This window comes from Falco naumanni, chromosome 20 (assembly GCF_017639655.2).
Source record: "Falco naumanni isolate bFalNau1 chromosome 20, bFalNau1.pat, whole genome shotgun sequence".
Lineage (NCBI taxonomy): Eukaryota > Metazoa > Chordata > Aves > Falconiformes > Falconidae > Falco > Falco naumanni.
Genome location: NC_054073.1, coordinates 3843323 through 3856093, shown reverse-complemented (window position 1 = coordinate 3856093; position 12771 = coordinate 3843323). Strand labels below are relative to the sequence as shown.

Here is a 12771-nt window from a genome sequence, read left to right as displayed (position 1 = left end):
TGCCGCAGCTTCCGGCCGCGCGGCAGTCTCTCGCGAGAGCGCGCCGCAGTGCACGCTGGGAGCTGTAGTCCGTGGGGGGCGCAGCAGGCCGGGCTGTGCTGGCAGTTCCGCAGGGGCTGCCGGGAGTTGTAGTCCGGGGGGGCGGGGACTCGCCTTCCCAGCGTGCCTCGCGCGGAGCCCGCGCTCCTGCCCTGCTCGCGCTCTCTCGCTCGCGCTCCCCGGGGTCTCCTCAGCGCGGCGGCGGCGGCGGCGGCGGCGGCGGCGGGGGGGGGGGCGCGCGCGCGGAGGCGGCGGCGGGTGGCCGGGCGTAGGCGGCACCGACCATGTCGGGCGAGGAGGAGGCAGCCGAGCTCACCATCGCCGAGGACCTGGTGGTGACCAAGTACAAGATGGGGGGGGGACATCGCCAACCGTGAGTGCGGGCCGCGGCCGGGCGTGGGCGGGGGGGGGCGGGGGCGGTAAGCGGGCGGCGGGGCTGGGGGGTGAGGGGTGCCCGGTGAGGTGGGGAAGGGCAGTGGGGAGCGGTGGGCCTGGGGTGGGTGGCGAGGCCTGCCCCCCCTCCCCCCCCGCCCCGCGCCGCTGCTCTGTCCCCCAGGGCCCGTCCGCAGGCGGGGGGGCGGCCTGGGGGGGCTCCCGGGGCGGCAGGGGCTGCTCGGGTCCCCCAGGCCCCGGGCCCGTACGGCGGCCGCTGCCGGCACGTGGCCTCCGCGCCCCACGTGCACCGGCGGCGCGGAGGGGGGGAAACACGACACACGGCGACGCGGGGCCGGCCGCCCCCCCCCCCCCGCCCCGGCCGCATTCCCTCCCGCGGGGGGGGCCCGGCGCCGCTGTCCCCCCTGCCCCCCGGCCCCGCTGCTGCCCCAGTCCGCTCTTTTGTTCGGGGCTTTAACCCCCCCGGGGCAGCGCAGGCCCGGGGGTCGCCCCACGCTGTGGGTGGTGGGGACAGCGGTGGGGCGAGCCTCCGGTACTGGGGAGCAGCGGGCTCAGCCCTGGCAGCAACCCCCTTCCGCGGGGACCCCGGGCCTGCCGAGGGAAGGCTTCCCCGGGGGCGGGGGCCCTGCCTTGTTGACCCCTAAAGCTTTACACCCCCCCCCCCCCCCCCCCCCCCGTGTCATTTTCTTTGGCTGTAATTTTTTTTTTAAACGTTTATTTTTGCTGTCTCATTAATGGTGCTTCGCTGCCCCTCGAGAAGGGTGACAGCTGCTCCAGGAGCTGACTGGACCGGTCCGATGAGGTGTACCCGGCGTCCCCAGCAGCCTCGTGTCCCACACTAATTGTTGCTGACTTCTACGCTTCTTTTTTTAAGTCATCGCTCCAGCTGGTGACTTGGGATGCAGCTCAGGAGAGATGCGAGGCTGAGAGCCGCCGCGCTGTGGGTTCCCCTTTGGGAAGGGAGGGCACCGCTTTCCTTCTCCCGTCTGCTGGGCAAACTGGATTTTATGGTTTGCCCCGAGTTTGGCTGCGTGGAGGGGCCCAAGGGGGGAAGGCAGCTCCGTCGCGGCGTTCCTTCCTCCCTTACGGGCGGTGTGAGCGCGTTTGGGAAAAGCAAACGCAGAACGGTGGCAAAAAAAAGTTCCAAATGCCTTGGGCTCTTCTCAGAGCGAGGTGCCTTTAATGATACAGAGGGCTTTTAATTCCCTAAATGAAGCACGTTGGAAGGACGCCGGACCATTAGTAGGTGTTCCTTGCTCAGTGCTCTCACGCTGTTTGCTTCTTCGTTTCGTTCGAACGCTCTGATGAGCACGGCTCTCCGGTTATCTTTGCACTGTTTAACGTTTCCTCTTCGTGTCCTGCCATCCACCGAACATCTCTTTATCAGACTTTTATCTGGACCGAAAAATATTTCCAATTCGTTGTTATTTGTGGCACATGGAAAGGTGGCTGAAGGGGTTTGAAGTTCAGGTCATCACGCAGGTGAAAAACTTCAGGTTTTTACTCGCTGTCACGGAAGTGAGGAAAACCCACCTGCTCGTAAACATCCCCTTCAGCGCTTCTGAAATATTTATTGCTGTTGTACCTCGAACACATACCATCGGTTACAGAACCCCCCCCGACAGAGGCACTTCGCAAAACAGCCTCTTGTCAAACGATCGCAGAACCAGGAGAAACTGCGAAGGAGACCTTTTACCCCAGGATCTGAAAACATTTCAGGGTAGGGAGGCTTTGTGACTCCCTGGAAAGTGTCCCAGCTGGAGAGAGGAGGAAGAAGGGGAAACGGTAGCTCAGGGGTCCACTGGTGACAGCCGGAGCACCTTGGCCTGTGGACTGGTGGGGAAGCCGCTGAGATGTGGCTCCTCCAGCCACCCCTGGGCCCCTGTATCGCCATCGAGATGCGTTTGTGCGTGTCACTCTGCAGGGTTTCAATCAAAGCCACTGCTTCTACACCCCTTTCCCCTCTTATCCTATTAAAGTACAAGGCGTGTTGTCATCTGTGGCAGAACCAAAACGCCGCTGGGACTTGTGGGTTGCTAGAATATGCCCCAAAGTGGGTGCAGGCAGCAAAACTTCCTCTGACCTGCAGTGCAGAGCCAGGCGTGTGGAGTTCCTTGTGTCAGGCAGCGCGCTGGCAGCTGCTGGCACTGCCAGGCCGGAGCAGGAGCCACGTGGGTTACCTTTAAAACACGTTTCTGCAGAGTAAGGGACTAATAATGTAACTGGCTCCGCAGCGCCGGTCCTGCGCCGCCGCCGACTCTTGTACCCGGCAAAGTTGTTTGGCTGCTCTGTACCTCTGGTCCGGCACGTCCACAGCACAGGCCCCTGCTCCTTTGATGTGCTGCGCATCCTGTCTCCCAAGTAATTTCCAAACCTGTTTCTGTAGCTCTGACTTCTCCAGAAAGAATGTGGGAGAGCAGTGTTTCTGCTCGGCTGCTTTGTTTGACAGACCTCGGTCTGTGCAGGCAGGTGTCTGAAGTTGCAGTGCTTCCCCTGCGCCAACCCCGACGTACGTTCACTCGCGTGCTCTGTGAAAACGTTCTCAAAAGTAAAATAAAGATGAAAGTGGGATTTCTGCCTGTTCTTGGTCCTTTTGGTGAAAAGCTTGAGTCCAGAGTCCTGTTCTCTCTTAGAAAACAAACAGCTTTTTCCACCACGGTGCTGTGCACTGAGCCTTGGTGTTGGATGTAAGGCTGTTTATCGTTAACATGCTTCAGCAGCTTCGTGTCTGTGTTTGCATTAAGGGGTCCTGCGTGCGGTGGTTGAAGCAGCCAATTCCGGAGCGTCGGTTCTCTGCCTGTGCGAGAAGGGAGATGCCATGATCATGGAAGAGACTGGCAAGATTTTCAAGAAGGAAAAAGAAATGAAAAAAGGTGAGGCTTGCTCCAAAGGTATTTTCAGCGCTGTTGTGTTTCTTGGTCCCATTGGGTGGCTGGTGCGACCGGGCAAGAGCACAGAAAGCACCACTCTGATAATCGGTGTAAGAAATGGTTTGTCCTGCCCAGGAAGCTAATTTGAACCCAAATCCTCCTGCCTGCCTGGCTGATAAGCATCACTGGTGAGCCTCAGCTTCCCATTCCGATGTACCCCATCATCCCCCCTGAAACCAGGGTTACTTTGGAGAGCAGCAGCCTCCCCGTGGGAAGGCCTGCGGTGCGGTTATCGCTGCTCTCTAGTTGCCGAGGAAATTGTGTGACAGGCGAGCACGTCAGCGAGCGCTCCCCGATCTCTGTTCTGGAGACTTGAGGTCCCTTTTGCGGGTGGCTCACTGCCTTGGGCGGATTTCTTTGATGGTCACCTGGGCCAAAGGAGAGCCCACAGGAGCAGACTGTGCACAGCGTTCCTCGTAGCCTCTTGGCTACAGGTTTCTGTGATGGGACCTTTTACAGCACTTCAAAACCTGACACGCTGAGTGATGGTCCACACTGGTGGGGCTGCCATCTGCGCCAGGCGTGAGGCTGCAAGATTTCATGGAATATTTGTTTATTTTTTTCCCTCCTTTTATAGGTATTGCCTTCCCGACGAGTATATCAGTAAATAACTGTGTCTGTCACTTCTCCCCCCTGAAGAGTGACCAAGACTACATCCTCAAAGACGGAGACTTGGTCAAAATGTAAGTGGTTTGGTTGGAATTCTTGTGAGATCGCTGTTGGCGCCTGGGCTTTGCTTTCTAATCCTACTTGGTGTGTACTTCCTCGGCATGGCTAATTAAAGAATCTAATAGCAACCCAGGTGAAGTGCTTGAAATGTGCTTGAGTCTTCCGATGCTTCTAGAAGTCACACGAATTTCCTGAGCCGTGACGCTCCACCTGTAATTAACTTCCTTTGTGTTGCAGTGACTTGGGAGTCCATGTTGATGGCTTCATAGCGAATGTAGCACACAGTTTTGTCATAGACGCCTCAAAGGTAGGTTTTTAATGAAGTGGTGTCTCTTGCTGCTGCTGCTTTACCTGCAGCCTAAAAGAGAGGTTAAAAAGCTGATGATGGGGTGCCTCAGGTTCCAAAGGCCGCAGCAGCCTGTTTCGCTGACACGCCGCAGGTCTGGTGTCACAGCAGCGACGGCGTGAAAACTGTCCCTTTCCTTAAAAATTATTCAGTCCTCTGGAAAACGAGGGCTGACGCGCTGTTTCAACACGTACGATTTTGCAAGGTTACAAATAATCTGAGATGAACCCCGTAGGAGCAGCGCTGCAGTGAGTTATTTGCATGTAGAATGTCTGGGGCTGTGGGGCGGACTGGGCAGACTGGTTTTGCTGCCCCCTCTACTGGCCGAGGCACAGGGAGAGCCGAGCGCCACGCTGCTGGGAGTCACTACCTTCGCAAACGGAGCTCGGGGGGGTTTTTGGACCCCAAAACTAGTCCCTGCTGCCCATTTCTCCTGCCTGAATGCACCAGCGTGGGCTTCCCTCGCAGGGGGCCAGTGCCAGCACCTGGCCCCGGCACGTGTTGGCGAGGACACTGCCGTGGCACCTGTGGCTTGGTTGGGCATTTTGGAAGTGACACCCAAGCTACGTTCACGTGGTGGGAATTACTGTTGCGTCCGTACAGTTGTCCTGGAAGCTCAGAACAAATTTTTTAGCTGTAGTCTCGGGAGGAGGCTGGCGGTGTGGTTTTGGGAATGGTTTTTCTCCGGTGGCTGTGTCTGAACAACTTGATGGGGAGAAAATTTTTTAAAAAATAATATTATTTTGAAGTGTATTGAAATCTTTCCAGTCTGTATTTCTGGCTATGCAAGAATCTTGTTCTGTTTTCAGTCTTTGACAGTGATGTGCTTGTACTAGGATGTCTGTGTTGAAATTTGTGAGAGAGGTGGTTTAATTGTGGCTGATGCTCATCTGCTCTTTTAATGAAGGAGAGACTAATGATGGAGCTGTGAAACCAGAAGCCCTGCCGCCTTTGAGCTAATTTCCCTTTTCACTTGGGGGGAGTGTGTCCCGTTAGACGGAGAATCTCCATCTCGAGACTCTCAGAACGGTGTTGTGGCTAATAAGAGGGCAGGGAACGTACCTTAAAAAGCCTTTTTTTTTTCTGTTCTTCCAGGAAAACCCTGTGTCAGGCCGTAAAGCTGATGTCATCAAGGCGGCTCATCTCTGTGCCGAAGCTGCTCTGCGCTTGGTAAAGCCTGGAAACCAGGTGAGTGACTGATACGGGGGAAAGTATATTGGGGTAGGGGAGAAGAAGTTCAAGTATGGACGCTGCCTGTGCCACGCTTCGTGCGTAGAGATAAGAGTGTGACCTTGCCTGGGAGGAATTGCCCAGCGCAGAGGGGAATCTGGAGGCAGCAGCTGAACGGTGCTCCCTTAAATCTCCCACTTGCACCCCTCCCTCGCTGGGTGCTGGGCATCTCGGCACTCGTGGGCGATCTCCTTTGTCGCTGCGTTACTATTCCAGACGTACTTGCGTCGCTCTCAGTTCCCAGCGTGATGCCCTAAAAAGATCCTTGTGAGAAGGTGCTGGGCGCAGTGCGGGAGGCTGAGCTGACCTCGTGTTACGTGCTGGTTTTGTTGATACAGGATTAAAAATGGATGCCTGATACTCTTTTCTCCTTTTTATGAAAGTGTTAGAGCACCAGTCAGAAAACCTGCTGGTTTTATCACAAAACACTGCCAAGTTAAAAAAACCCTGTCATGCTTGTGGCTTGAATTTTATATCCTTAATGTGTTTTCCTGTGTCCTTCATGCAGAACACACAAGTGACAGACGCGTGGAACAAAATAGCCCACTCGTTTCACTGCACGCCGATTGAAGGTAAGGACAGGGGAGCTGCCGACTGGAGGCAGCGATGTTGTAGCTGCACCCTAAATCCTGAGCTGCCCTGTTCAAATTCTGGGAAACATTTAACGACAACAAGTCCTAGGCACACCATCTTTATATGCAGCAGCCTTTGCTAAAAAAAAAACAAAACAAACCAAAAAAAAAACCCCACAAAAAAAACCCAAACCCCTTCAAAACTTAAAAATTCTTTCTTCCATTTATTTATTATTTTTTTTTAAATTTTGAAAGAAGTGTTAATCTAGGAATGATATGAGCTTCCAGGGCTGGTAGGTAGTGGCTCGTGGGCTTCCTGCCAACCTTGGGCAAATTGCGTGGCCTTTTGCCTTCGCACTTGACCACTCGTGGTCAAAACCCCTTTAGTAAATACATAACAGAGCTTGTTTGTAAGGCGGGAGCTGCTGCAAAAGCAGCCCATACATGTGCAGGGTACGTAATTTCCTTCCAGCTCTAAACTGATTCACGTTCTCTTCGCAGCGTTGATAACGGGCGAGTGGGAAGGCGCTGGGATAGCGTCTGGTAGAAATGAGACCACTGGTTTCTTGTCGGAAAGATGGCAAGAGAGCTTGGCCTGACATTTGGCACATGGCAGATGCTTTTCTGCTGGGGGGTGACATCACTGTCAAATGGTTCCTTCAGCCGCAATTAAATCGGTCTGTTCTTAGTTAAATTTCCTGAAATACTTTAAAGCTGGCTCGTTCTCTTTGCTTGCCTTAGCCCAGGCTCGGAACTTCGGGTCCCTGTTCCTTGTGTGGGATGGCTTTGTGGGTCTCCTCAGTGCTTTGCTCCTTTCTCTGTGAAAAAACATGGCATCAGCTGCAGTGAGGAGGCGGCCGCTCACACTGTCAAGGGAGTTTAAGCAGCCACTGTTTTGGAAACAGTCAAGTGCCGTAATTATCTAGGCACTGGCAGCAGCATAAGGCCCCAGTTGATGAAAACAAACGGAGCTGTTGGCGGCTGGGGTTGTGCTTTCCCTTCCCGCCAGCGGCAGCCGTCCTTCCTGAATGGGGACGTGCGACCGTCCCTGCTGGCTGCTGGCGTGGGGAGCAGAACAGGAATGGCCCCGAGTGCCTCTTCCCAGGCTTCCATGTGAAGGTTCACTGTAGGACAGGGGAGGAAGAAGTAAAGCAAACCCCTCAAACAGCCTTTTGAGCGCTGGCCGGCTGAGGAGCTGGGGAAGAGACTGAAAGTTTCCATTAATTTGACATTTGGCATCTTTAAAAATGCCTGGGGGTGCGTCGCACGTGGCTGTGTGTTCACCTCCGGTCCGTGGCAGCCCGCTGGCGGAGCGCGTATGCCTTACGGAGAAGTGGTCGCTCTTGCGAGGCCTTGGCAGCTGGCTGGGGAGCATCCCTCATCCATGCTGATGCCCCCCGAGGGTCTGCAGCAGAGGGAAGCTGAGGAAGTGCTAATGCTGAAGACAGTTTGCCTTCGCGCTCGCTCTAGCCGAGCCCTGGGCCCTGGGGTGGTAATAACGCAAGTCACTGCGTCGTTTGCAGCTCAGAGGTGTTAATGGATTCTCTTATCGCGGCAGGGATGCTGTCACACCAGCTGAAACAGCATGTGATCGATGGAGAGAAAACAATCATCCAGAACCCTACAGACCAGCAAAAGTGAGCATCACCTCCGGGGTTGCTGCTTCCAGCAGCGTTTGGGAGGGGGGGTGACTAGGTCCAGAATGCTGCCCCCGTTTCCTGCTGCAATATCAAGCTGGGGGGCTGTAGCAGGTAGGTTGAATTTCACTGGGGTACAGACCGCTCCCCGTGTGGCCTCTTTTCTTGAAGTCGGCCCCAGTATGGCCAATTCGTAGCTCGGGAACCCGTGAAGTGTGGCTCTCTTTGGGGGTTGTTCCAAGAAAGAAAAGCTGGAAGTCACTGACGTGAGGCTCCTCGCTGGCACCTGCAAGCGCTCTTGGTTTCTGTCCAGTTTCTCAAAGGAGTCTGCTGGAGGCTGCCAGCAGAACAACCAACTGTTGCTTGTAGCGGTGGATGCTCATTCACCAGGAGTTGTGCCAAGACCTACTGGTCGCCTTGCAGAAGCTGCCAGGAGCCCACTGGATGGTGATGGCTGTCGGTACCATCTCAGGATGGGTTTAACTAATGAGTTGGACGTGTCATTCCCTTTCATTCCCTGTCCCAGCAGCTCCTCTCCCTCGGAGACCCTCGGGATTGGGTCTCCCTGGCTTTAAATCCAGCATTTGGACTGTGAAATCCTCAGGCGTGGTGATGTGCCAGGTGTAGTGGGGCTCTTGGCTTGCCCAGGACCTGGCCACAAGTCCAAAGAGCTGGTGCTGAATGTCTTAAGGGCCCTCCCACCCTTCACTGGGGATGGAGCTACTTGTCATGGGCAGGAGGAGCTCTGGCTTGTCATCCTCCTTCTCTGCCAGCCTGTCGCTGGTCAGCTCGGCTGCCTGGCATCTTCAGTTTCTGTGTCTTCTGTGCCAGTTTTGCTCTTCTGGTTGGGGGCCTGGTTGCTGTAGCGCCGTAGCTCCACTTGGTGCTTTAGACCTTCTCTGGCTGAGCCCAGCGTGGGCTTGTTTGAGGCACTCTGGCCCTGTAGGAGGTTTTCTCTATTTACCATTCTTTTGACTCACCAAATTTATTTATTTTTTTCATCCAGGAAGGACCATGAAAAAGCAGAATTTGAGGTCCATGAAGTTTACGCTGTTGATGTTCTCGTCAGCAGTGGAGAGGGAAAGGTGAGTCTGGTGCTTCTTGGCCCTCTGCTCATCCTCTGTGCGTGTGGTCAAAGCGCCCGTGTTTCAGCATTTCCATCATCATCCCACGGTGCTGACAGCCACGTCCTTGTGGGTGCCAGTTCCAGCCAGGAGTTACTTGTTGCCTGGGTATCTCTGGCTCTTTGGGTGGAGCTTTTTCCATCCAAAAAGTTGAGGTGCACCCTTACAATCTCGGCATAGGGACGGTGCTGGTCCGATGTAAACGTCCCAGCGCGTGCAGGCGGTTGGCTGGTCTGGCTGAGGAAGCGCTGCGCTGCTTTCCTGGTCTCTCAGCGCTATTTGCATTTTTAGGCAAAGGATGCTGGACAGAGAACTACAATTTACAAAAGGGATCCCTCCAAACAATATGGCTTGAAGATGAAAACCTCCCGTGCCTTTTTCAGTGAGGTGGAGAGGCGCTTTGATACTATGCCATTTACTCTCAGGTATTTGCTTTTACTCGTGGCCTCCCCGTGTGCTCAGAGCTGGATGCTTTGCGTGAGCTTACAGACTCTGCTGCCAGCAAAACCAACTTGCTTTCACCGTCCTGTCGCAGAGGAGGAGGAGGAGGCTGCCTGTGCTGCTTTACGTTGGGGTTTGCTGTATTTGAGCCTAGGAGTGGGTGTAGGAAGGATGTTACAGGCTTAAGCAGGAATCCCAGGCAGAGCCTGCGGACTTGAGAATCTCCTGTGCCTCGCGTGGCAGGTGGCGAGCTGAGAATTGCGTTTAGAATAAAACAGGGGTGAAAGCAGTGTCAGGGCAGAGCATGCAGAGGCGGGGCAGTTCCCATCAGTTTTTGGATGCAACGTACCCTCAAACTGAGGAAACAAGCGTTCGCTTGACAGGCTCTTTTCATCTTTAAATCCACTCGTTTTTTCCGCTCTCTGGAGGCAGCAGTTCACCCGGCCAGTTGCCTGCTTTTGTCACTGCACCATGACACTGCTGGGGCGAGGGGGACGCCGGGGAATATAAAGTTTCCAGCCTGACCCTGGGGGCAATTCTGCAACCTGTGGGGTGGATTCTGACTTCCAGGAAAGGGCCTGAGCTCAGGTGTGGCTCTTTCTCCTCCGCAGGGCATTTGAGGATGAGAAGAAGGCCAGGATGGGGGTGGTGGAATGCGCCAAACACGAGCTGCTCCAGCCTTTCAATGTCCTCTACGAAAAGGAAGGTGAGCGCAGGCAGTGGGAGGACTGGGAGCCGGGCATGGAGGGGCTCGGTGGACAACTGTTGCTTCCGGAGCCTGGCAATGCCGGTGCTGACTCTGTCACTGTGCAAATACCAGAGATGGACTTCAAGGGCCCTGGGATTTATCCTCCAGGAAACTCGCTACCCGTTGGCTTCTGGATCTTGTATTGGAATTCTTCCAGGGATGAGATGAAAGTTGTTGGGTTTATTTATTTTTTTTTGCGGAGTAATTTCCTGGGCAGGAGGAGAGATTGATGGTTGAGGCTCTCTGGTTTGCTTACAGAGCAGGCGTGGCAGGGTGGTGGCGAAGGAATCGTTTTGCCCTGGGCGGGGTAGGCTTAAGAAATTCCTGTGAGGTGGTTTTTAGCAGCGACAGTGTGGGAATAGCACAGGAATCGAAACAATGCCTGGTCGGAAATACCTGCCCAGCTACCTGGTGGATCGGATCCGTGGGGGCTGCGGTGGCGTGACGCCCGTTTCTGTCTTGCAGGAGAGTTTGTTGCACAGTTCAAATTCACAGTGCTTTTAATGCCCAACGGTCCCATGAGGATAACCAGCGGCCCCTTTGAACCCGAACTCTATAAGTCGGAGTTTGAGGTGCAAGATGGAGAACTGAAGGTTGGTTTAAAAATAAAAATGAAAGAGACGGTAGCATGTGGCGGGGGTCACCCTGGCTCAGCATCCCTCGGGGTGAAGGTGGGAAGGGAAATCTGGAGGAGCGTGCAGGGGAGGGGCGGAGGCGCAAGCTTCAAAATGAAAAAGATTTTGTTTAAGCCCAGGTTGGGCCCCTGTTTCCTGCATCAAGTGCTGGCGCTCGAGGCTTGAGAAGGGTGCCCAGCCCTTTTCGAGGAGGGGCTGAGCAGCCTCAGCAGCTGGCTCCAAGGCCTCATACCTCGGCGGGGCGTGATGCTGTGGCATTCCCCATCTATCACTGTGCCCGTTAGGACTTAGCAGCATTCCTTCGGTGGCTGGCGGTGCTCCTTCCACTCTAAAGGCGTTCCCCTTTATCGCCTGTCAAAGAAAAAAAAAAACAAGAGCCTGCTTTCTAGCTTGTGATGTTTCCTTCCTGTCTCCAGGCCCTTCTACAAAGTTCTGCAAGCCGGAAGACCCAGAAAAAGAAGAAAAAGAAGGTAATTGGGCCACGTTTTGTGGGGTTTAGTGGCATGTTCTCTCGCTAGTCAGCAGCGGCCAAATGTTACCCAGGTCCTGCGTGGTCGCGTTTTGGGCTCGCCTCCCAGCCTGGGATAAAGAATAGCCTGGTGTTCCCCCAGCTTGGGCAGCAGCAGCCTTGTGGGAAGGGGCTGTGTCCCCCCAGGGGGGGTCTGCGTCCTGGTCCCCGAGCCAGCCCTGGTTCTGACCGCTGCCGTGGGTTTGTTTCCGCAGGCCTCCAAGAATGCAGAGAATGCCACCACGGGAGAAACGGCGGAAGAGAATGAGGCTGGCGACTGAGCAGCTCCCGCTCCCTCCATGTAGCACCCGATTCACACACACTCGCCCCTTTCCCCCCCAAAAAGAAACCCAGAAGCGAAATAATTCTAGCACTGTTTGTCTCTTATGACCAAAAAACCAAACAGTCTGGACTTCCCACCGACTACAACCAGCTCCTATTGACTTTGCCAATGAGGGAGGATTCTCTCAGCCACTTCAGACTACGTTAAAAAAAGAAAGCAGAAAAATAAAATCAGGAGTAAAAGCTAGTCTATATCCACTCTTTCTAACCTTTTATACTACCCAAACTTGTTGAAGAGGTGAACCAAGCCGATCCCACTGAGAGAGGGAGTTTAGAGAGCTGCCTGCTTTCTTCTTCCTCCCTATTTTTTTTAATTTTCTCCCTTTGCAGATTTTCTTGGAGGAAAAAAACCCCAGACCCCACACCAAACTGCTGATTACGCCCCAGAAAAAGTGCCCTGTGTTTAGTGATATGGTACGCGTGGACGGTGTAAGGGGATCTGCCTCGCTGCGCCGTCTCGGCTCCCCCCGGCCACGTAGGCATTCCTCTCAGTTTCCTTGGGGCAGAGGATTTCTCTCTTTTTTTTTTTTCTTTTTGCCTCTAGATTGTACATTCTTAATTGGGAAAACTGTCAAATTTTATGTCCCCTGTGAGACTGTAGACTGTTCTGTCTACTCTGTTCTGTCTCTGCCTTGATATAAACACTCTATTTTGTAATACGCTGCTGTGGCGAGCTTGTTTTTAAATTGACTGTCCAACTTGCTGGGAAGCAGATGACATTCCCCACCTGACGGCTCTGCGGAGGGGCAGGAGAGCTGCCCGCCACCTGGCAGCAGTTTTTAATTCCCTGGTGTCCCCGGGGAGTTTGATTCTTCCCTGTGGCTGGTTTCCATGGCCCACGAGTATGTTCCACTCTTTTTCACGTGCGTGCAGCTCTCAGAAGGGTCTCCCGTCCGCATGTGCTCCTGTGGCGACAGGCGAGGGAAGCGCTACTGGAGTTGTCGGACTCAGGCTAGAGACTGGCTGGGGGTATCGTTCTTTTATAGTAAGTCTTTTTTTAAAAAAGAAAAAAGAAAAAAAAAAAGAAAAAAAAAAAAAAGAAAAAAGCCAACTGAGTTCCATGTAGTTGAATGTGAGGTTTTTTTCTTTGCCGATACCTGCTGACCGGCTCTGGTTATTCCCCTCCTGTAGCTGTACTTGGGAAAAACTCTCGCCTT

The 12771-nt window shown here is 54.3% G+C and overlaps 1 protein-coding gene across 1 annotated transcript; it reads left to right on the top strand.

Moving 5' to 3' along the window:
- Window positions 1–291: 291 nt before the first annotated feature.
- On the top strand, window positions 292–11801 carry PA2G4 (proliferation-associated 2G4). Its single transcript, XM_040618726.1, is given in 14 exon segments — window positions 292–392; window positions 394–412; window positions 3177–3305; window positions 3940–4045; window positions 4269–4338; window positions 5473–5565; window positions 6116–6179; window positions 7738–7816; window positions 8823–8901; window positions 9232–9365; window positions 9993–10087; window positions 10595–10722; window positions 11181–11234; window positions 11488–11801. Coding segments are annotated over 14 exon segments (1185 nt in total). The 5' UTR covers window positions 292–323; the 3' UTR covers window positions 11554–11801.
- The last annotated feature ends 970 nt before the right edge of the window (window positions 11802–12771 follow it).